Source organism: Pararge aegeria, chromosome 9 (genome assembly GCF_905163445.1).
Source record: "Pararge aegeria chromosome 9, ilParAegt1.1, whole genome shotgun sequence".
Taxonomy (NCBI): Eukaryota; Metazoa; Arthropoda; class Insecta; order Lepidoptera; family Nymphalidae; genus Pararge; species Pararge aegeria.
In genome coordinates, this window is record NC_053188.1 from 18,401,134 (window position 1) to 18,426,262 (window position 25,129).

Below are 25,129 nucleotides of genomic sequence, written 5' to 3' on the forward strand. Positions count from 1 at the left end.
ATGGGCTCTTTGAAAGATGATGATGATGATTCTTATAGTAAAACTCATGCCATGCTTTAGTTTAACTGTCTATTATTATGATAACAACTAAGACACTGGGAGGTATCTTTGTATTGTTCGAGTCCATATAGGACTGTAGTGTATCAATAATGCAGTCATATTTATATCAAATACCCAAGCGATAAGACTGCCAAATTGTAGACATTGCATTGTTATACTTTTCTTTTTAATGTACTTTTTGTGGTGTGCAATAAAAGTATATTCATTCATTCATACCCACCAACTCTAATGTCATTAACATTGGTTGTCAATTAAGTTTAATTTATTTCTTCAAAACTATATTAATTCAAGAATAATTATTTTGTTAAAATCCTAATCAATTTAATATCTGGCATAAATCAAATTATAGTTATCATGTTTCCACTTCTCAGTGTTAGTAGTATCAGTGTTATTTATCCACTTCATAAATTTTTTATTTTTAAAAACAATGTGTTTAATATTTAAAGTCAATCTAAAGACTACTTTTCGGAGTTTGTGATTTTTTTGTATGGATGCATGGTCCTTAGTCTGAATACAGACTGTGAAGGCAGGCAGTAGCTTTATCGCTTCGACCATTGTCAATCTTTTGTGATCTACGAATATCAAAAGGTTCAGTTCGAGAAAAATAAGAAACTTATAAGCAATATGTTTATTAATATTCCAACTTAGTCACAATAGTTTTGTTGCTATGACATTCAAAACATTGCGCGCATATAACATAAACAATAACAGAACATAAAAAACTATGTTCTGTTATTGGTTAATTTATTACTGTAATGTGCTAAGCACATGGCACTGGGCCTTACTTGCTAGGTCAAACACTTTGTGACGTCAAACATGATGGTGGTATGAAGTGGTGGCAATGCCGGTAGGTACCTGATTATGTATGATATTTAAATTATGACACTACTCTTTGTACATAAACACAACTGCATACAACTGTAAAGTTTTGCGCCATAAATTGTAATTTAGTTTTGAATGTCATAGCGAGTTAGGGTGTTTTAATAAATATAATTTCACTATAATACTTAGTTTATATGAGTAACGCGTATTTGTTTATAACAATAATTACATCTTGATAGTAGAACCTAATACAAAAGTTTAAATAAACATAAAAATTGCGGAACCGGCGTGATACTAAATGCAAGCACGTACCGTGCAGTTACTTCTAGTCCGGCAATAGTAAAGTTATCAAGGTTTAACAGTTGGATAAAATATAATATCAATTGTATTGAGTGCACAGCCAAGTCAGCTAAGCTCTCTTGCCAACCGATTCTGAAACATCGATATGTATATACTATCAAGTCACTTCACTGAAAAACACCAGTAAAACTTAAGATAGATGGAAAACCTGATGCTTTTGAGCATTTTATCTTATGTATAATAATTATTTGTATTGATGCCAGCTAGCATCAATACAAATATATACAGCAGCTGAGCGGTGGTAAAATGCGCAGCAGATATTGTTGAAAAAATGGCGGACCGATGGTAGGCTTACTCTGTCATATAATATTAAAAACCCTTTATTTAAATACACCATGCGATTTGGAGAGACCCGGCGGTTCTGCAATTTTTGAACTTTAATAAAGAACTTAACACTAGAAGGGCTGCTCTAACGAATATTTTATCATTTTAGAAAATCATAAGTAATTTTATTCTATATCTCGTTAATTTTTTTAACTACAGTTACTTAGTTTGGTTATAAAACAATGAATTTGTGCTGTTTTTAGACCATAGAATTATTGCATGTATTTTTTGATGGAGTGAACGGTAATAAATAAATATTATACAGTGTGGTAGTTACACAATATGCATGCATTCCCGGGCATACTTAAGTTTTAAAGTATCCATTGATTATTGACAAATCCGCGGGAAAACATTTTTATTATAGTCGTACCTACTGTATTTAGATGTATTATATACCTAACCATCTATTAAGCTAAATTGCACCTTAACACCGCTCATTAAGGCGCAATTATTTTCACGACTTTAGTAGGGTTGTAAATGTTTTAATTAATAAACAATCCAATTTTCCTTTACAATTAAATGAAAAACGAACGAAATACTTGCAAAAGTGGTAATAAAATTCGAAATGAACGAAATGAATCTTGCCGGTACGGTAGGCATTTAAATTCTTTATGCCTATGCCCGCAATTACAGTCCATCAGTATTGGCAACATATACATGTAAATCAAGATATTAACATCTCAATCTCACACTTTTCCAAATAAATATACTATTAATCGATTATAAATTGATAGATATTTTAAATATACAAAGGAGAAAACTGTGAAGCCTTAACCATATATTTTATTATCTGTGGAGCACACTTAAAACTTTGGTTGACATATTTTAACGAAACTGAAACTTTTTAATTTTTTTTTCCACTACAAGTTAGCCCTTGACTGCAATCTCATCTGGTGGTAAGTGATGATGCAGTCTAAGATGGTAGCGAGCAAACTTGTTAGGGAGTATGGTAGTCAGGTCGGTTTATACACGAAACGCACCGGAACACTACTACCAGACTTAAAAAAACGTAGGTGTTTTTCCGACAAGCTACCTTTATGCTATGATCGAGAATTAAGGTTTAATATTTAAATAGGATTTTATCATTCCCGCACCAATACTTCGGTCATGTCTTGCTCTGCCTTTCTAAATTACAACTTCCAAGTGCAGCGTATATCCCAGTGCAGCAGTTATCTGTAAAAATAATAATATACATCAGAATTGCATTGTTAATGTACGCACATACAAGAACTGATTTTGATGAATTTGACGATCTCTCCAGCGCAACGGTAATCGCTGTGATGTTAAGTGGGAGGCCCCGGGTTCGATCCCCGTCAGGGGCAATTAGGGAATTTATTATCTCTAAATTTTCTCTGGTGGGAGCCTCCGGCCGCGGCTAGTTACCACCCCACCACAGATATGCCGGCGATTATGCGTTCCGGTACGATGTCGCGTAGAAACCGAATAGGGGATGTTGACTTTACAATGTTGAACGAATAATACAGATTCTCCTATTTTTCGCGGAGTTTAGCAAATTAAGCTTAATTTTCATAATATAGAATGGTTACTGTTTTTGGCGAAATACGTGTTGATTTGGTCAAAAAAGCCAAAAAAAGCAAAAGTAGAAGAAGAACATTACAAGAAGGACTAACAACGTCAACATAATACATATAATAAAAATAAACAACTCTTTAGCTGTCGATGTTGCTGAATTACGTTCATCTACAAAAGTTAACTGCGGCGTGGATGCGGTAGCACTACCGCAGAGCGCCGGAAACGTTGATCTATAAAAGGTAAATGCGGCGTGGATGCGGTAGCACTACGGCGGAGCGCCGGAAACGTTGATCTATAAAAGTTAGCTGCGGCGTGGATGCGGTAGCACTACCGCAGAGCGCCGGAAACGTTCATCTACAAAAGTTAGCTGCGGCGTGGATGCGGTAGCACTACCGCAGAGCGCCGGAAACGATGATCTATAAAAGGTAAATGCGGCGTGGATGCGGTAGCACTACGGCGGAGCGCCGGAAACGTTGATCTATAAAAGTTAGCTGCGGCGTGGATGCGGTAGCACTACCGCAGAGCGCCGGAAACGTTCATCTACAAAAGTTAGCTGCGGCGTGGATGCGGTAGCACTACCGCAGAGCGCCGGAAACGATGATCTATAAAAGGTAAATGCAGCGTGGATGCGGTAGCACTACGGCGGAGCGCCGGAAACGTTGATCTATAAAAGTTAGCTGCGGCGTGGATGCGGTAGCACTACGGCGGAGCGCCGGTAACGTTGATCTACAAAAGGTAACTGCGGTGTGGATGCGGCAGTGCGCCAGCTCACCTCAGCGGGTTGCTGGCCAGCGAGCTGAGGCTGGTGAGCGAGGTGGCGAGGCTGAGGCGGTCGGTCTCCTCGTCGGCCTGGTTGTTGCGCAGCTCCTGAAGCGTGTACACCAGCTTGCTCCACTCGTCGTGGCGCGGCTGGGCCACGCTCTGCGAATGGGAGATGGCACTCGTTATTTCCTCGAGTATGTATCACTTCAACCCATTACCGGCCCACTACAGAGCACGGGTTGCCATCTCCATGAGAAGGGGTTAAGGCCGTATTGGTGGACTCCGCACACCCTTAAGAACATCATTATTTTTTTTCATCTTGTTAACTAGATAGAACTACATAATTTATGGATAACTATAAGACAAATGAGAATGAAAGATGACATTAAACATTATACAAGACATGATATTAATATAGTGGACTTTAGTGATACTCTGCGAATATTGGATTTAAGGTCATTCAATATTCTCTGAGTATATCAACAACGGGTGGACAGCATTGTTCCATGAATTTTTTGGACAGCAATGCTCAATGGGTTCTATTCCATGGAATATGCTGCATTGGGCATTGCTGTCCAATAGCGCATTGAACAAGTGCATGCAGGTTTCCTCACGATGTTTTTAAGCAAGTGATATTTTAATTACATACTTAAAACGCACATAACATAGGAAAGTTAGAGGTGCGTGCTGGGATTCGAACTCGGACCCCCGAAAGTGAAGTCGGGCTTGTTCCCAATGCGCTATCACTAGTTATATATAATAATGATTAAACTATTCCCTTCAATGCGTAGTTGAAGTAAAAACGAAATTGCGTTTCTCTGTGAAAATAAAAGATTTATTTACAAAGCATTCTACCAATTGAAATAATGATATGGTTTGAAATTATATACAAGAAACATTTAAAGACTTTACTTCAGGTCTCTAAATAAAATAATTTCTTATTAAAACAAACTGTCATATATATTTTTAATGTCACTTATGACTGTAAATATCACTGGTGACTTTAAAGGATGTACGGACCCGAGAAATGCGCTCGTATATGCGGTTTTTTTACATATATATAATTTTTGAAGTGAAACTTTCCATTAGCGCACTGCGCCATTTTTCCGTACGTAGTAAGTTAAGCTGAACCGTCACGCTCTGAGGTGAAAGGCTCGATCGGGTGAGCTCGGGACTGCCGAGTGTATCCGAGCGAGAAACATACAGTCAGCTGCTCTTCACTGTGTTTATATATTCAATTCATACCTAATAATTGTCTATGTTAATTGAATAGTCATTATTGGTGTCATATAACAATTATTCAGCACATTTACATTGTGAGGTTAGTGTGTGTAGTTAGCGGTTTATCGTGCTAATATTATAAAAATAATATATTGAAAAAAAATTAAATATATAAAAAACAGTTTTTGTTATTATAAAGAGTGATTCGATCGTATAGTTAAGTCACTTTTCAATTTAGCCATGCGATCATAAGCAGACTCTTCTTTTTTCCTCATTTGGAGCAGGAAAATCCTCATACATACTGTCGGCTAGCATGCCCGACTTCACCACAGATGTTATTTACACGGAACAAATAAGTATATCTAATTCCTAATTTAGAGAAGGAAAATCTTCATAAATACCAACGGCTGGGGTGTCCTACATCACTGCAGATGTAATTTAGTGAAATGCGGACTAAAAAAACCTCCTACATTCGTCACTACATACTTTCCGGTATTACACTGAGTATTTCATAATGAAGGCAGCTATTTTATCTTTAGGTTGAGGTATAATGTGTTTTAAGAGCTGTTTTTAAATTTCTACAGACTCCAACAACAAAGTTAGCTGAAAAAGAGAAGCACAATAATTACCTCAGCGAGCTCGTAGACCCAGATCTTGCCAGAGTCGTCCCCGGCCGTGACGTGGCCCCCGCTCGGGCTCCACGACACCCTGTTGAAGGCCACTCCTCCTTCTGACATCACTGAGGCGATCGGCACCTAGTGACGACACAATAAGATTGCAATCCACTCATTGTTCCTGGGATTTTCCCAGCTAACCTATATTGGGTAACTTGGGGAATCCTGGGCTGGTAAAATATGCTAACCTTTTCGTTAACTAATGCAATGATAATTATTATATATTTGCCCATGTCCCATTTCAACATCATCTAACCGAGGTGAGATGACTTGACTTGATTTTTCCGGGCCCCACGGTATTCTGCCGCTTGTACTGGATACGGATGGTTCCCCGACGTTAATCGAGTGGATTTTGGAACTTCCTACAAAATACCAATGTCCAGAAGTAGACGTCAATCGGTTGAATTGATGATGCTGATGTCATTTCAATTTATGAGACAGACATTCAGGCGAACAGGTACGACCCATGAGACTTACGGTAGAACCACTATTAACAGAAAGACCCCGAAATCAATGATATTGCAAGAAACCCTTCTTGCAATATCATAGATGATGATTTCTTTTGGAATTTCAAGAAGGGGTCAATCCACTGTCTCTTCATCTGCAAATCAGCTGAGCTATGCCGATGGCTCTGGTCTCGAAGCCCTGGGCCCGGTGTGCGCCCGCGTGCGGTACCTCAGTGTCACGGTTGAGGTTCCACAGGTCGAGCCGGCCCGCCGCGTCCACGGCCGCGAACAGCGCGGGGTGCGCGGGCGACCAGCGCACGTCCGCCACGTAGTCGCCGCTGTCCTCGAACGAGTACAGCGCCTTGTTCTCCTGAAGACACGTGCGTTCATGCATTGAGAAAAATTCATTAAAGCGAATACCAAACACTGAGATAAGTGGCGGGTTTGACAGTTTATTTTAAAGTGACCTTGAATAAAATTATGAATTAAGAACGAAAAATTACCGATTTAAGCGATAGCAGTGAGATCCTAGAATATTCGCAACAATCTTCGAATATGTTATGAAATAGCCTGATGACTATTCAATTTATAAATAATGAAATATTTTAGAAGCAACCGACTACCGCGTAGATGCAACGCGTATGTATCAATGAAGGGCAGCGCTTCATGGCGTCTGCATAAGGTTAATGCTGGAGAGATAGTTCGGGCATTGCATTTTAGGTTGCGTTTACACGTCGATTGCTTGACATCTTTTTCACTAGACCTCGAATGATTTAATTTTACTTGCACTCTATATTATTTCTGCATTTTTATCCGTCGCAATATAAGCATAATCGCCCCTACAATGCAACTGACAGTTTTTTTCAGCTCAGTGTGACACGAACTATTTATCAAGATAAGATCAAATATCGTTGTTAATATCAGCCGTCTTACTATCACTTTTGTATTGCTATTTGCAACGCTACCTTCCGGGCTAGGAGTGACATTGTACATCTTGCAACCTTATTTTTGAACAATTTGATGCGTGCGTCGAATACGTGCGTGATGGAATACGTGCGTGATGTTACGTTTTAATTCGCCATCTAGATCTTTCCGTTTTCGGGTTTCTAGAAAAAACATAAGAGTGATAAAACGTGGGTAGAGCTTTCTGCAGATGCGGCACGTACCTTGAGGCTCCACAGCTTGACGCTCCAGTCCACGGAGGCGGACAGGTAGAGGTGCGACAGGTCGAGCGCGGCGGGCGCGGCGTGGCACGCCACGGCCGTGACCGGGCCCGCGTGCGCCTCCACGCTGTCCGCCACGCCGGCGCGCTGCCCGTGCCGGCAGCCTGCCACGTGCGGGGCTCATTAGCTATCATTAAAACTACCAACTTCTGTTCCACGACTTTACAATATACAATATTGATTTTGTTCATAAAAAAAAATATTCATCATCATCATCATATCGACCCATTACCTCCTCCTCCCACAACGCTGGCGCAGTGCGGATTGGTGGACTCCACATATCTTTTGAGAAAAACACATAACTTAGAAAAGTTAGAGGTGAGTGCTGGGATTCGAACTAGGCCGCTATGTGAAAAAAAAAATCATGTTAATTCTGTAAAGTGACATAACACTGTGAAACTAAATACCATAGACCACTGTCCCCGTTACCGAAACCATTGCGAGCACGCACGATAAGAGCGTAATATGTTATGAGCGTAATATAAGTTCGCGCGCTTTGCATATCTTACATTACAGAGTTTTAGCAGGTAAAGTAACTATGTAAAATATTGAATGAATATATTTATTTATGATACAAACTATCGAGTTAAAAAAAGTTCTAGAACAAAAGGTGTTAGTTTTTTTCTCTGAACAATAGCATTGATCTCGTGACATCGTCGCCGAACGCTTTCTATGAGCTATATGTCTACTGTCTACATATGTACATAGATTTAGTTTTCATTTCTATCGGAAGTCCCCAAAGACTGCATCGCATGTTTTTCTTCTTGAAAAATCTGGCAGGGGTGTAAAATTGTAAAATTGTCCGGGATAAGATGTAGCCCATCTGCTTTTCTGGGGTGGTTGAGTAACAAACACCTTATCCATCCACATTTTCGCATTTATTGATGATGATGTTCTAAAAAAGTAGTGTATATAAACACTCTCTTTCACTCTTTGTATAGGGAGACTATCTGGAGAAACGAGTACGAGTAATGATATCTGGAGAACTGGCAGGAACTCACCCGTATAGATGTTGCCATCCTCGCTCCCCAGCACGAAGTTGTTGACGTCCGCGTGCGGGAACGCCATGCACGTGACGGCGACGGCTTTGTTCTGGCGGTGGTGCAGGTCCAACGTCTCCTGCGGCTGGGACAGCATGTCCAACGACCAGGAGCACATGCGACCGTCGGTGGACACGGAGATCAAGTTGTGCGCGTTCTGGCTGCCTACCACGGATAGGCAGTACACTGGGTGCTGTTGGAACGAGATAACAGTTCTAGAAGGCTTTATAAACGTAATTTGAAAAACGAAAGCTTAAATGTTTTCCAAATTCGATTAAGCCAACAAATAAAGATAAACTTTTAATGGAATTCATACTTTGGGTTCTTAATCCAAAACGCAGCTAGGAAAATTAATATTACGTTTTTTTTCATTATTTTAAAACTGTTTTATCGTATTTGAACAAGTATTTATTATAGATTGTCAAAAAAGAACATAATAGAAAACATAAAAGGAATAAAAGAGATCAACTTACTAGGATAACAGAAGTAACTTACGGTATGCGCCAGGGAAGAGAGCGGTGTGCGTTGAATTGGCGTACGTTTTTGGACGCGATTGTCCCACAGTACGATCTGGCCCGAGTATGTACCGCCCAGGATGAGATTCGGATGGAACCTAATAGTGGAAATATGCAAATAATTGATTAATCCTGTCATATGTGTAATATTATTTGACGGCCGAGAGACACAGTGGGCAGCGACCCTGCTTTCTGAGTCCAAGGTCGTGGGTTCGATTCCCACAACTGGAAAATGTTTGTGTGATGAACATGAATTATTTTCAGTGTCTGGGTGCTTATCTGTATATTATAAGTTATAATACACATATATTATATTCATAAAAAATATTCATCAGCTATCTCAGTACCCATAACACAAGCTACGCTTACTTTGGGGCTAGATGACGATGTGTGCATTGTCGTAGTATATTTATTTATTTATTTATATTATATAAATACACTTGTCTTCTCTGACGTAACCCAAACCATCAGCAAGTTGACATGGCAATAAGCAAGTCATGTCGGTGCTATGGCCGTTGGACCAGGAAAATTTTATAGTCGAGACCACCAACAAGCAAGCGTAGTGTTGGACGCCCTCCAGTACGATGGACAGACGACATAAAGAGAGTAACAGGAAGTGGGTGGATGAGGAAGGGTGTGAGGACCAAGTGTTGTCGGACTTTTTGGGCCTATGTTCAGCAGACGTCCGCCGACTGAAATGCTGATAACATTTTTTTTTGGCTGAATCAAACGGGTCTAGACAAAATTAAACAACGAGCTTTGAAATTTAGAGAAAGCCATAACCAAAGTTTCTGCGGAGAATGAATTTAATCCCACAAAACATAAAGTTCTTGAGAATGTAGTGGTAAATGAACAGTTTTATAACTTGCGTATTGCCATATCAATGATGGGGTTACCATGAATGTCCAATATCAATTTGAGGAATACCAAGTCTTTTGCGATCAGAAACATTAAGAACAAGATAACAAAATTGTAAAATCTGTGTATATATTACAAAAAAGGCAAACATACAATGAATGCACTTAAAAATATCACACACATAAAGTGACCTTCTGACTAAAAGCGATCACTTCCAAGTTACCTATACGAAAATAACTGAGAGACGCATCGCAATAAAAGACAAATAAATACATAATTTTATTTAAATTCACTTGAATGTATAGGTCAGTGAATCTTTACGGAATTTTGTGCACTCTTAAAATCAATACAGGAAAATTTCTAGAAACGCTTGTGTAGTAGTCTTACCTGGCGAAAGTAGCACTCATAACTGGCGACTGACAATGGAATATGTCTTCGGGCGTGGATTTCTTAAACTTGGTGTTCCACACGAGGCAAACTCCGTCCGGGTCGTGCGGCGCGTCGTCGCTGTTGTGGTAGGCGGCCAGCATCAGCTCGGGGTGCGCGGTGGACCAGTCGAGGCACGTGACACAGCGGCCGCGCGACCAGCGCTCGTCGTAGAATGTGCGTACCAGCGACAGACGCGCGTCCGACTTGTCGTCCCTGCGATTATGAGTCATTTAAAAAAAGTTTGGGTTTTAAGAATGTCCCGACTTTCAATATCAGTAATAGTGTATTATTGATATTCAAAGTACTCATTATTCTACTAGTCAATCCCCTTAATTTGATTCCCATATTGAGGGAGTTCAAAAAATCCATCTTAGACTATAAAACAACGAACATAGCTGAGAGAACTAGACTTCTACACACTTCACACATTTCAAACACAATGAACAGAATCAAAATTCGTTGATCTGTTACGTTCGGTAGCTACGACGTCATACCCAATACTTATACTGGCCCAACCCGGAGATCCCGCCCAGTACCTCGTGATTTGCAACCGAACATGCTCGCCACTTGATAGCCCAGTGCGAAAGAGTTCGGCCTCCCATTCAGCGGAACAGTTCAAATCCCGGCCCTCTCCTCTAATTTTTCGGAGTTATGTTCGTTAAAGGAACTAAATATAGCTCGCTTTAACAGTGAAGGAAAACATCGAAGAGAAACCAGCATGCCTATGCCTGGTCCACTGTAAGACTTTTAAACAAGAATATGTCAAGTTACAAGGTACTTACTGAGCATTCTCATTATCACCGCCTCCAGTGTAGTCTGTGTAGATGTCAACGGATTCCGCAAGCGCTCGCTCGATGACGCGGCCGGCGCGACTCATGAACTTCTGGAACTCGGACGACAGCAATATCGTCTGCTTCTCGTCATTGCTCAGCTCCCGGACTAAATGAATGTTAAGAAAAAGTTTGGGGGATTCATGCGTGAGAAACTTGTGGTGTTATTTTTTTACCCAACTTTCGTATAAAATATTCCCTTACTAATATAATTCTACAAAAGTGTGTTCGTTTGTTGGTTTGTCCTTCCTTCACGCCATAAGTAAGCAACCAATCGACTTGATTTTTGGTATAAAGTTGGAAGGAAGGAGAGTAACATTGGCTATTGATATTATCCCAGGAAAAAAGAAAGTTTCTCACGGGATTAGTTAGAATTTCATTAATATGCCACTTCTAGTCATAGGCCTTCTATAGGAGAGGGAGATAGAGTTTATGACATATATATAAAGCTTTATAGAAAGTTGCAAACATTTCCTGATCGGCCTCTACATTTAGAAAATCGAAACATGATATTCATAGAATAAGATTAACTCACTCTTCTTCTCCTTCTCTTCCTCTTTCTTCTCCTGCGGCGCCGCAGTGACGGCCGGCTGCACCTCCTTGACGGTCGGCAGGCCATGCGGGAGGATGCCCGGCGGCAGTTTACCGTGGAACGCGGCTTCTTCGTCCTCGCCTTGCCGAGCGCCGTCCCCGTCGAATGTAAGCACTGGACGGTGAATAAGAATGGCCCTTGCGCGCCGGCCAGTGTATGATGCGTGGTTTACGACAGACTTTATTACATGACAACGGACCACAATTTTTTGTCCTTTGGCCAAACATCTCCCCCTACATTTTTAAGATATTATCAACTTATTTCGTAGCAAGTTTTACTATGTTTTCACGAGCTCATCGATAAATAATAATATTGTTAAGATTATGAAACAAAATACACGCGATACAAAAGTGACGTAGGAAAATTTATTTTAAGGATTGGCTATGCACTTAGCTTAGCCACTAAGCACTAGCCGCAAACCAATTTATTTATTTATTCATAAATGGTAACAAACATTTCTCAATTGGTAACTTGGTAGGAATTTCAGTTTAACAGGGTATAATGGAATTGTTCACTTTACTATAGGAGAATCGTGTAAAACAATTTTGAGCGATTTTTTATTTAATTACGAAAGTCGGTCGTACCCTTGATCTTGATTTCATGAAGTTAACGAATATACATCAACGTATATATTGACAATATCAAAATGTATAAAATATATATCCTTGAAAAAAGTTTTTAACGTAAGGTAATAAAAAACTTCATGAAAACACGACGTGTTATGTGATTTACGTGTGTGAAAGGAAACGTGTGTAAAATTGCACTATTTGTTTCAGCTACCAGCGAAATAAGGTTACTGTCGGTGTTCTATACATTCAAGAGAATCATAATAAAAGCATGCTAGATCAGGGATGAAACTTTTATAATTTAAAGTCACCACAGAATTATGACCACTCAGATTCCGCATATCAACTCAAATGCCCGGTTCAGTAATTGAAAATTAAAAGAATGACTAACTTTGTGTAAGCTATGTAAGCTCTTTACTGAAATTACTAATTTCAATGTAATTTTTTTAATGCTATTAATTTTATTAAAAAAAAATTCAGTCTAGCAGTTTTAAATTCTTCCAAAATCGATTATTCCAGATGTAAATAATTTAAACAAGCAGCGTGTTGGATATTAAGAAATTAATATTGTTCGAGAAATTATAATCTTGCATGCTTTGATTACCCTTCTTCAAATAAATAAAACTCACGTTGTACATACATGAATGAATAAGTAATGTTAAGAAGATTTCAAATGGCACTCGTAAATCTAGCCATAGATGAAAATGATTTATTCTTAACAAACCTGCTTTGGCAATTTTTAAGTGACGTATTAATATTGTGACTATTTTATCTGAACCTCTTTTCAAAGAGGATATAGCTATTTTATATATGATAGTCAGAGTTGACTATTTATATTTTTAAAATATTTTCATAAGCATTCATCTTATTAATTTGAGTTAATTATTAGACAATTTGTTTAAAAAAAAGCTATTGATTGGCATTTGATGGTTTTACTCTCTATGGCTTGATTTAATATATCAGTTTTGATAATGTTAGCACAACGTAAGCGTGATGTAGACTATTCTTGTCTGTGATCAAGTTAAAAATGCTTTAAAAAGCTCGGACGAACGAAAATAAAAACACCTATTTCCTTAATTGTAAGAAATTCTAAAGTTGATTATAGATACAGTATGCATAGCTTAGTAATCAATCTGAAGTATGAATTTATTGCTAGTTACTTTTTTTTAAAGGATTTATGTCGAAAAGTAATTTATATTTTGCTATTGATGCGATTTTCTAACTTCAGATTTGGTAAAGAATTAAGTATAGAAAGACAATTATGTGGGACCGATGTACCAATTTACTATTCTATTAAAATATTTCTACTAACATTCTGTATCTATAACGCCTAAAATAAATAACTGTTATTTAAATATTTTCAATCCTTTCTTACTGTTAAGTTTTTCTATCCGAGAACATTGTTGACCATAAAACAGTTTCATTGCTCCAAAAACCAAAACTGAATCATGTGCAACTAGACACACAGTGAATATTACCATAAAAGCATTTTGAGTGACAGAAAGCTTTAAAATAAATTAAAATAGGCAAAAAAAAACTTAAAACTTCCCGAGCTCTCCACTAGAGAGTTATACTTAATATAAAATATATAGGAAAACATATAACTTTAAAAATATGATGACTGCTTGTCATGCATAAACACAATAATTTTCTGTCACATGCAAACATAATAAATTTAAAAGAAAACTTAAAGCCCGACATGTATATTTTAGCATTTTTTTACAGTAGATATTACTACATCAAAACACTACAGATTAAAAATCAAAAATTATATCATCACAGCGTAAACACATAGAGAAAGTATGTTATAAGTGAGTAGGCTCAATAGTTATTCCTCTTTACGAATGAACAAGTTTATAATTTGAATTAAATTCTGGTTATACTATAATAACTTTGAAAGAAATTGATTATATTTTAACTGACAAATCATATGAATTATATATATTTAATTATACGTACGACAACATTTGAAACATATTCCGTTGTTGTTATAAATACAAAGTACCTTTAAAGTACATATTAAATTTTGACAAATAAAACTTACCATATAGTACAAAAAAAAAAGTAAATAAATTGAATTTTAGAAGCTAAATCGCGACCATTCGTCTGCTTTAAGTGTATCACGTATTCCTATTTTACAAAGAATATATTGGTGTGGAATAACTGTTGCGCCCATTCACCTTCTGGGAAAATAGACAACTGCGTGAGTGTACATATATGATTTGATCTGTACGATGTGCTATGTTAAAATGTTGTTGTTAGCGACTATATTTGATTAAATAGCGTTAAATACATATATGAAGAAAAAGATAAAAGTAAGGAACTAACATGCTAAGTGACAGTGGCACAGGCTCTACCAAGGGCAAGTTTTAGTTCAATGATTGTTCTTGTGGTTCGGAATTGAAACCTACCTGTAAACTCGTCCTCCCACTCTAAACCCGGGTTTAGATTGTACTCGTCTTGAAAAGGGGAGGAAAACAAAACAATGTCAGTATCTTTTAACCATTATTATTATAAATAATAATTAGAAACAAAAAAAAACAAAAACTCTATACATATAATTATTAGCGTAAGTATTTTATAATTTACAGCATGACCCATGAATGCGACACCATTTGATTTAACTGTAAGACTGTAAATTGTAAAAAACTACAGAAGCAATTCAACTTAATTAGGTATAATTTATTTATGACTGTTTTCCTGGATTTTGTCCTTCAATTATTTTTTAATAATGGTAAATGAAATGAGTTAAAGCTTTTATTTGGAAAAAATGTTTTTTGCGTACATACAGTACATATTAGAAAAATCGATTGTTTTGCACATTGTAGAACTAAATCCAGTATTGGAGAGAAGTGCAACAATCAGTCCTATAGTTCAAATTAAATGGGTCAATTTGTATCAAGACCTGTGCAGTGTTCGTTAGTCGACTCGGAAAGGGTAAGTGAGCGTGATATGATATGGCGATTCCCGATACCACCACCATAACTTATTATACACATATTATAATGAATTAATAAACGTTTATGTTGTGTGACATTTATATTTGGCCTCGATAGTGGCTATTGAAGCCACGTGGAGAACTCTGGAAGGCCACCATCTCTTTTTATCTCAAAAACTTAACTTGGTAATGGAACATACAACCACATCACACGGCGATGCGTTTACGACCCCTATAGGTAGAGTATGTACCAGATTTCTAGATAATATAGTATGAAATAAACTATATAATTATTGAAATAGTTTTGGTTATCCAGTAATCTGGTCGAAATCGCATATTTTAAATGTTAGTAAGAAACTTCTAGAAGCGTGACAGAAAGGATACGTCTATATGTACATAACTATGTAAGACGACCTAGTAAATACAACCGACACCGAGTTATTAGCCGGAGTAACTGATGTAATGTTAGAGAGATAGACATAAAGCAATCAAGAGGAATAATGACTTACCGTAGTAGTCAGTGGCGTGTGCTATATAGGGACAAAAATGTCAATCAGTTCAATTATCTATAAACATTTTTCTATTAAATAATGAGTGTTTTCCATTATTTATTGTGCACAATGAAACTTTATTCGCTTTTCTAGCTAGATCTCAATGGAAAAGTAATGTTTTGTTTTACTTTGCGATAGTTTATAGTGCTAAAGTATTTAGCTATTAAATCCACTTTTGGAGTGCATTCATGTTTTCTGCAAGTGTCCGATTGTGTCAGATTACGTTCTAATGCACATAGAATTTCCATGTTATAGTTAATAATAAGTTTATGTAATTCTTATAATATTGTGCAGCGTAAGTTACTTAACGAGTTGTTATATGATTTAACAAGGGTTAAGCAATCTGAAACACTTTAGCGTAACTTTAAAATACTCAAGCACCTAACTGTTCTTAACGAAACAAAATATTAAGTGAATAAAGTTTCCATATTCAACTAAGATAGGTAAATCTTAACTATTGATGGAAGTTTCGTGTTCCAACAATGAATATGGTTATGAGTGTTCGAGTAGTTAATACTGTTAAATAAGCTTGTCCAGAAAAGCCGATTAATGGTATAGTAAGACTTTAGTGGATTTTTATGGGTGGAGATATTGTGAAGTTCGTTGAAATATCTTAAGATCTAAAAGGACTATTAAAAATGATAGCGGACAATAAAAAATTGATATTTTAAGAATAAAAATGATTTGGCACAAAATATAAGTTATACTCTAATTCAGAAATTAAAAATTACATTCTAGACGGTGGATTTTCTGTTTTAAAATGTCGTATCTTCCCACGGAAACTTAGGAATTAAAGTATTCGCTACTCTTGCTTCTTTCGAGTGCAATGGACTTGGGTGTAAAAAAGGGCTCCAGTGCAAGTCTTGGATACGGCCAAGGATAATACAGAACTTTATATTGATTTTTAGTGCACTTAGAATGCGTATGAAGCCAACCTTATTCTCGCATGCTCCGCACATCATCCGCATTCCATTCTCGGTTCCAAAGTATTCGACGCGTGCTGATGCCGTCATTTCCACTTTAAGGACTGAAGTTGCGTAAAAAAACCGCATCTCAAAATTGGAAGTTGCGGGTATCTTTACGGGAAGGTCTCTTCTTGTGAAGGAAGTAACTAACGCACAATCCACTTTTCCAGATAAACTCGAGCATGCTTTGGTTTCAAGTATCGTTATTGTCCGTTACGATCCTGAGCGGAAGGAGCCTCTAGTCAATGCAGCTATAGTAACACCCTAACTTGTAATATGTACCTTAAGCTGAAACGTGATAAAACAAAAGGCTTTCAGTTTTGCTGTCAATTTTACCCCGCTTTTTTGTATTTTTTGGAGAAGACGTGATTTGAAATTTCCAGTGTTGTTGGGACATATAAGTGCGGTAAACGACTTCGTTTAGGTACCTATGCGAGCCCCATGCAAGACATTGATAAAAAATATTCATTATTTTTTATCCCTGATGCGAAAGACGGATTTCATAAGTTTGACCGCCATGAACATCTGTTAAAGAAATCGACCATGTTTGAAAGCGGTTCGGCACGTCACAATTTACAACAGAATCTACTTTTCTTCTAAACAAATTGGGGGGCTGTGTATTTACGTCTATTTTGATACAGTTTTTCATCAGATCATGTACTTAGCAAGTGTTAAAAAGATAATATTGAAAGGTTGGCGTTGTTTTGTTTACATCGATAAAGCCCCTTTCGCTCAGGATTCGAACGGTTTACCCTACATGCGACAAAAATAAAACGTATTGTTCGGACGGCGAACAGTTGTGTTCTTGTGGTAATGGATACAATTTCCCCCATTTAATGAATGGATTATGTTAAATCCGCATGCATTAGGTATTAATTTTTATGAACAAAAACATGAAACTTAATGATATATTACATCAATTATTTATTAATGTTAACCAATAATATGTGAAATACAAAAAAAAAAATTGTCGTTTGCCGTCAAAGTGAACCATATTTTTTGTGTTTAAAGACATTTATGAAATTCATACTTTCCTAGTACGTCACACGTACCGTTAAGGAATCGAAACGTTTAAACCTTATTAAAATCTACGTAGTAAATGTTTTTTAAAACCTCGAGTTCTTTTGTACATGTATAAGCCCTTGTGGCACAATTTTAAAATAAATCTTTTTAGGTTCATTTTCACAAAATGTTTCAGTATACGAATACCATCGTCGCATCGTTCGCGAGGTTGAAAATTTCGTGTAATACGTTGGAATGTTTTTAGTTCAGAATAGATTTTATTCAAGTTCAATTTGACGTTCTCATTCGTATTATTATTTGCAGTGGACTATTTTATATTTCCTTTTTGATTAGCTTGCTTGTCAAGTCCCATATTTTATTGATGGTGGAGAGAAAATCGAATCGAAAAAGTCACACCTCTTCCGACATGCCGATTCGACACCAATGTAACAAATAGGAAATACAGTTCTCGTGACGAAAGTTGAAACCGGGTTGTTAAATTAATGTAGCGTACGTTCTATCAGTGTTTTGACTGTAAGCCTTTGTGTACAAGTACATAGTCAATCGCGTTTTTTTTTTAAATTGTGACAGATCAAGTGTGAACCCCCCAGAAATAAGAACATACAGAACCCTCATGCAGCCATTATTGCATGCAGTGCATTTTGTCCAAAAACAGTGAAAACGCCCCGCGCAACTCACTTCACACCCGCAGAACAATGCCAGCTCACAAACTTTTCCCATTTACCCCATTTTTTGGTAAACGTTTAGAACAAAGGAGGTAAAAATAATTACTGTCAACTGCTAAAGGGAATGAAGTGACTCAGTGCCTGTTCGAGAAACCCTACTAAAGTGGAGTGGTTTTTGATGCTTCAATATTAGTCGTGTACACGGTTTCTGTGTGTTCTTAACTCTGTGTATACATTTCATTTTTTGTTTGTATTATTATGCAATAATGAGTTTATCTATACACTATGACACTATAATTTGACTACAGTGGTGTTTTCATTCAAAGATAGAGGCCGTCAAACATCAAAATATTTTTACTTTCACACTATGGATAAATAAAAGAAGCACAGTAAACGACATTATCGACCAATCATAGCCCCACTGAGTGATAAGTGACAGACCGATCATGAAATGGTCATATCGAAAGCCCTCGTATGTCTTGTCTTATAGGCCTTTGCTCATTATAACAATACCGACAAAGACGGTCCGCGATTTAGCGTGTCGGCACGATGTCGCGTAAAAACCGATTAGGTGTTTAGCAATCCCTAACAGGCTAGTCTGCTACTACTGCTTAGAATGCATCATGACTTCCACCAGTAGGTTTAGGATGCGCGCCACGAGAGAGTTATCTCTACCCATTATCTCGTCAATCTCCGTAGGAAACATACGAGTAACGTATAGAGATAACTATCTCGTAGTGCGCATGCTAGCCTTACAGGTGACATTGCAGTCAAACGTTAACTTGTAGTAGTGGAATAAAGAAAATAAGCAAAAAGGATGTGAATGTACTGCAATTAATATTGAACCTTATTGCGACACAACAAGGGTCGCTATTTATTTAAGTGACTGAAACTGAACAGGATATGAACCTGCGCAGTGCCCGCCCATGTTTTCAACTTTCGCGACGTAACGATAATATAGTGGCCGCAGTAAAGGAGTGTTAATAAGTGGTGTATTACCTTTGCGCGGCCGCCACCAGTCCTCCATGTATCCTGCAAGCGGTGATGCATTGGAAGAGCAGCCTTGTTTATGGTAGCACAAACACAAACATTGCAGCCTAACTCATTACAGTATTTACTTTTGTCGTCAATTTTAATTATACTAGAAAAAATAAGACGTAAGTATTTTTTTGTTCATTTGTTACTGCTGTCATAAAATGGGACATATGTTAAATGTGTGTAGTTAAAGACGGGATAGAACTGTATTTCTAAGTCGTGTCTCAGCTTCTTACTGGAACCGATGTGTCATCGAAATATAAGCAAGTTGTATATTAAAAATAAAACAATGTCTTCAAAGATTGTATTATTATATCAAACCAAAGAATGGGAATTACGAGAGGTATGTAAATAATTTAGATATTACATATTTGCGTATGATATTTGTATGTCAAAAACCGATATAAGAGGAAACATGATAATAAATGATAGTCCCAGATCATGACAACATTTTAGATTAAAAGAACAAACAGTAAAGTTATAAGAAAAAATAAACCACATACTTTTGGCCAGCACGTTAAGCAAACAGAAAACAAAACATTGCGTGAAAATCTGTAGTCAAAATTTATAGTTCTATTTATATCTAACCCTTATTTTGTTCCATCAATATAGAGCTCAAAATCTTAATAGGCTTAAATTATAAAGCCCACAATTTAATTTCCTTAAATATCAGGCTCCTAATAAGTTTCGCTCCACTGTCTTTTATTATCTTCATATAACTACCCACTTCTAGAGTACTGAGGGCATTGTAAAGCATAGATATCATGCCACTTTTAGACCTAGACAATTAATTAGTTTTATATTAGAACCAAAAAGTTTTTACTCAATGGAACTATAAGTTGTCCAATTTATATTCGGCGATGTTATTTGTTTTTTTTTAATCCAATCCATTGTTATTTTTAAATCCAAACAGAAAGTCACTTCGCAGTGGTCGAAAATACTTGAAGCAGATCTATTCACAATATCTGTAAAAAGCTTTGTAGCTAATATGTTGTCTAACGTGTACGTACTAAAAAAGCTTCTATGATTTTTATGACTTCTAACTTTAAGTATGAACAATATAAAAATAAATTCAGACTACTGACTATAGGCCGGAACACAAAACGACGTGATAAAAGTAAATACTGCTTTTTGTAACTACCGATGTCGTTGGTTATTACAGAAGTGGCCGTATTTGCAAATACTATATTTTTACATGAAGAGGGCAAGAAGCCCAGAGTTAAAGAAGAAATTATATTTAAAACAGAGGAAAGTGAAAATCTAACAAAATGACTATACAATTGTACTATTCAAATTAATATATAAATGCAACCCTCTCAAGTTATCAATTAATTACAGACGTAAGAACTACACCTGAACATATTAAACTATTTAACGAAACGTTTAATAAATTATTTCTCAAAAAATTTAGTCAGGCTCTCTTATTATTATTTTTTACTACCAAAAAAATAAATAACTATAAAGATCTTTATATAGATAAATAAAGATTTCACTACTAAAGATATAAATATTTTTTAATTAAATTTCGCACAAAATCAATTTCAAAACATTAAGATGTTATTTAATTTGAGAGGTCTGCATTCATGATACCAAAATAATTGTTCTGATGATTTTATTAATATCTAATAACGTTCTAGATGATTACACCTTTCATTGACATTTTATAATTTTTAAAACATTCAATATTTGCAAATGACCTGGTTAAAACCATCACCCAAGAGACATCACAGTTAAATCATTATTAATATATTAATGTATTTTTAGAAGACAAATTCTCAAATTATGTTAGCTAACAAGCTGAAATGATAAAAAAAGAAAAAATATAAAATAATAATAAAAACACAAAAGGCTTAATTTGAGAATTTGCTTGCCAACTTGTAGTCAAAATACAGTTTGACTTTCAAGGGCAAAATAACATTCCACATAAAATATAACAAATCTCAATCCATTCTGTACTGCATAATGTTGTTAGTTTTTTAATAAAATAACTAATGTGTCAAACTTCAAATAATTATTAATTAATGCAATGCAGAACTTATACCCATATTGAATCATTATTTACAACAAGATCCAACACAAGACGTAATTCATTTAAATTAAAACAGTAAAAAACAGAAGATCTATGAAATTCTTGGGTCAGTATTAAATTGACCATGTTTATGGCCGGCAGCATATAAGAATTTGTTCGTCAGAAAACGACGCGCGCTAGATCATGGATGATCTCTCTTGATCTGGTCTGATGATCAGGATCCCAGATTGCAACAGGCTTCATCATATACATTAAGGTTGTTTGCACTTTGCAGTGTCAAGGATAAAATGTAAATAGATGAGGATGTCCATACATCCGACGTACTATACGATTCAAAATTGTACTTTTGAGTATTATAAATTGTGTAATCAGAATGGAATCTAAAGAACTCTACCAAGAGAAAAACTCTTCCAATAGGCGACCGGCCTAAAACGTGGTTAATCTTATTTTGGCTATTGGGGCGCCAATATAAATAAATACAAAATGTACTTAGTACTTTATAGTGAAAAGTGAAATTTTCGGGAATGATTAACATTTGGAAATAAAATCTTTGTACGTATTATTTTTATTAAAAAATGACAAATGCTTCAAAACTGCGCCACGCGTGTTTATTTCAATAAATATTTTTTTTTATTTGTAAAGAAAATGTGTACCAAAAAAATGACAGAAATATTAAAAACACCCGACAACATATCATGCCTGAAGTTGCCACTGTGATTGTAATAATAAAAAATACTCCACTTTGATTTGACTTAGCACGCGTGGCGTGAATGTAAGAGTGTTCCGCGAAAAGACATTAACTAAACTTTCTGTTAAGAAAAAGATCACAAATGAAAATGTTAAGGTAAATTAAAACTGTTAAACTAACTAAGTTCCTTTAAAAATAAATCAAAAATAAATATTTAAAGCAAAAGAAAGGAAAATCTAAATTGAAACAGAGTGATAACTTACCATCGCGCAGTTCAGTAACTCCCGAAGTGGTTGTTTGAGTCTGCTTGGCGTATGTGACGTTTTCTTTCGGCGGAATGTCGGTGGATTGCACAGAAACCACTTGCAATTGTTGATGTTTCTTTGAGCCTCTGAAGAGTGATAAAGTTCATTTCATTTATGTATCTGCATGACACTCAGTCTTTAATAGTAGTATACCCCAGTAATCCGACAAAGCAGAGTCGAACTATCGAATTTGTCAGACTATGGAGTACTGCGTAAAACTCCCTACTCTACAAGTACAAGAACTATCCCTTGTACCTTGAGTACCTTGTAATTCGACAAGTTACATATCCAATTATGATATATCTAAGCACGCATTGCCTACATTAGCGGTGTTATTTTTTTACAACCAAGAAAATATTCAATCACAATAGACATGTCGGATTTCAGGATGATGAACTTCCACTTATAAAACATTCTGCGCCACGGAGGTCATCACGATGTAGTGAAAATTGCCTTACCCATGTGGAGGTAGGCTGGATTTGTCTGTGTGCGGCAGACTGGCGTCGGGCGACGCTGTCTGCGGAGGCGTGAGCGATGTCATCGACGATAGCGACGACAATACATCCTTGACTGGCGCTACGCCAAGCGAGGACAGCATCTCGTCAAGGTCGCGTCGGCTGTCCAAGCTGGACGCGGTGGATGCGCGTTGCTAGAACGAGGTTGCATGTTTACTATCCTTCTGTATGAATTTGAGCAGTGTGGTAACAGCAGATCAGAATACAACGGTCACCAGGCCTCCTCTTCCCGCAGGTGTCTTTATGAAAGGGCATATAATTATATGCCCTTTTTCATATACAGAGCAGCGTGCCTTTGAGCTACTACTTGTACTAGCATCTACTGTGTTCACCAAACATTGCCTCTCTGCACCCAGCGTCATGATTTGGGCAAACCATCTTGTCAGGGGAGGCCTTTAGTCCAGCAGTTGGCTGTTTCAGGCTATTGAAGCCTTGAAGGTATTAATGTATATGAATTTTTCCAAAAACAATGAATCAATATTAAAGTACTGTAGTATTTAGATTATTTTTGGTTTCCTCACATTGGTTAGTACTATTATCTTATAGGTTTTTAATTTAAGGAATTTGAAATATCACTTGATTTAAACTGTTAAGGAAAATATTGTGAGGAAACCTACATGTCTGAGAGTTCTCTATAACTTTCTCAAAGGTGTGTGAAGTCTACCAATCCACACTTGGCCAACATGATGGACTACAGCATAAACCCTTCGCATTTTGAGGGGAGACCCGTGTCTGGTTTTTTGTGTGCTTTTTTGGCTGGCTGTTTAGTGGGCTGGTAATATATTGATTATGGTGATAATAGTGAAGGTACAATGACACACACACCGTAAAGTAGGTAAATCATAATCATCTCACCAGTGCTTCATCAGCATCTTTTTGCTCTTTCTCTCGTCTACGTCTGTCCTTCTCGTCCCTAAGAGCTTGTAATTTTGCTTTCTTGCGCTCCAGCTCTGCCTTGCGGTCTGACATGCTTGAAATTTTAACTTCTACAAACAAAAACATATGTTCACAGGACTGATTTTAGTACAGCTATTTACACACACTTCAGAACTGTCAGTAAGAGATTTTAACCATTGCAATCATTGTTTCAAGTTATTACAGAGTATACAAATACTACCACATGCAGTTGATAATTATATCCAAGCAAGTGTCTACGATACTGTTTCATATATTATCAGAACAATAGTACTGTTGTATTTAATGAAGTTTAAGGTAAAGTTGTTAAGCCAAATTGCCACATTGACCTCACAAATATTATTTTATGAGCACTGTCTGTTAACATGTTTTTTTTCAAAGTGAATTACTTAAATTCTACAACATTTCCATACTCAGTATGTGATACAATTAAAAGCACACAAATCCTATACTTAGGTGTAAATTCTGAAGACATATTTCCCAGATTTGATGCAGGCAAGTTTGCTTAATATTTTAAGTGTTTTACATGTATCTTGACAAAAGTAGAATTTACATAGAAAATTCTCAGAGAAGACGTCTTTACAATATAAGAGGATAGAGAAGATAAACACCGCGACATCGAAGAAAACATTAAACTAATAAAACTCTTTTCCTAATGTTCTTTTTAATATCGAAACTGTCGAATAATATTTAAAACTTTCCAAATTAAGTAATATTTATGGCTTATTGCGGATTTAGTTTATAACTCTACTGGCAAAATAAAATTGACTTGTTGCTCAATACCGCAAGTATACCGGTTAAAATATTGATTTGGCATCATGAAGACGTTCGTACTTTAGATTGCAATAGCCATGTCGCCAGTGTCTTAGATCATTTGCATTATGACTCACTTTAGGGCTCGCAATAATACTATCAACTTAAATATAAGGCTCTGGGTTTATTTAAGAGCTTCTTATATAAATAATAACTGAGCAACAGCGAAATAAACGTGGCAGAAGTAAAATATTGATTGAATGCAGGTAACGGGAAAGTTGCAGTAGTATATATACGGAGATATATCCAATGATTCTACATACACTTGTTTTTTATTATATTTATCACTCTTCAAGTAACAATCTATCTCTTAGAGTTACTTTTTACACACTGTAAAGTGTAAATATTTTCACAATAGGACACAAATTCACATTTTTCTAGTCTGTAGTTCGCAAGTTTTGTAAGTTTGACAGAAAAGTACAATGTCGCCAG

At 36.5% G+C, this 25,129-nt stretch overlaps 1 protein-coding gene across 21 annotated transcripts; it reads right to left on the reverse strand.

Annotated features, from left to right (window-relative positions):
- Nucleotides 1-673: 673 nt before the first annotated feature.
- Nucleotides 674-25,107, reverse strand: LOC120626157 (cytoplasmic dynein 1 intermediate chain). 21 transcript variants are annotated; one of them, XM_039893493.1, is made up of 17 exons: nt 24,961-25,107; nt 23,825-23,955; nt 22,913-23,103; nt 22,413-22,540; nt 19,397-19,429; nt 15,703-15,723; nt 14,667-14,714; nt 11,633-11,770; nt 11,050-11,206; nt 10,226-10,480; nt 8,961-9,078; nt 8,427-8,658; nt 7,369-7,529; nt 6,432-6,572; nt 5,712-5,837; nt 3,872-4,020; nt 674-2,739 (listed from the first exon to the last, which is right to left on the reverse strand). In XM_039893493.1, exons 2-17 carry the CDS (start codon nt 23,936-23,938, stop codon nt 2,736-2,738), a joined length of 2,016 nt encoding a protein of 671 aa, XP_039749427.1. In that variant the 5' UTR covers nt 23,939-23,955; nt 24,961-25,107; the 3' UTR covers nt 674-2,735. The 21 variants fall into 21 exon arrangements, with proteins under 21 accessions (XP_039749427.1, XP_039749423.1, XP_039749424.1 ...); XM_039893489.1 differs by having other exon boundaries at nt 19,397-19,459; XM_039893490.1 differs by lacking the exon at nt 24,961-25,107 and adding an exon at nt 24,775-24,860 and having other exon boundaries at nt 19,397-19,459.
- Nucleotides 25,108-25,129: the final 22 nt, after the last annotated feature.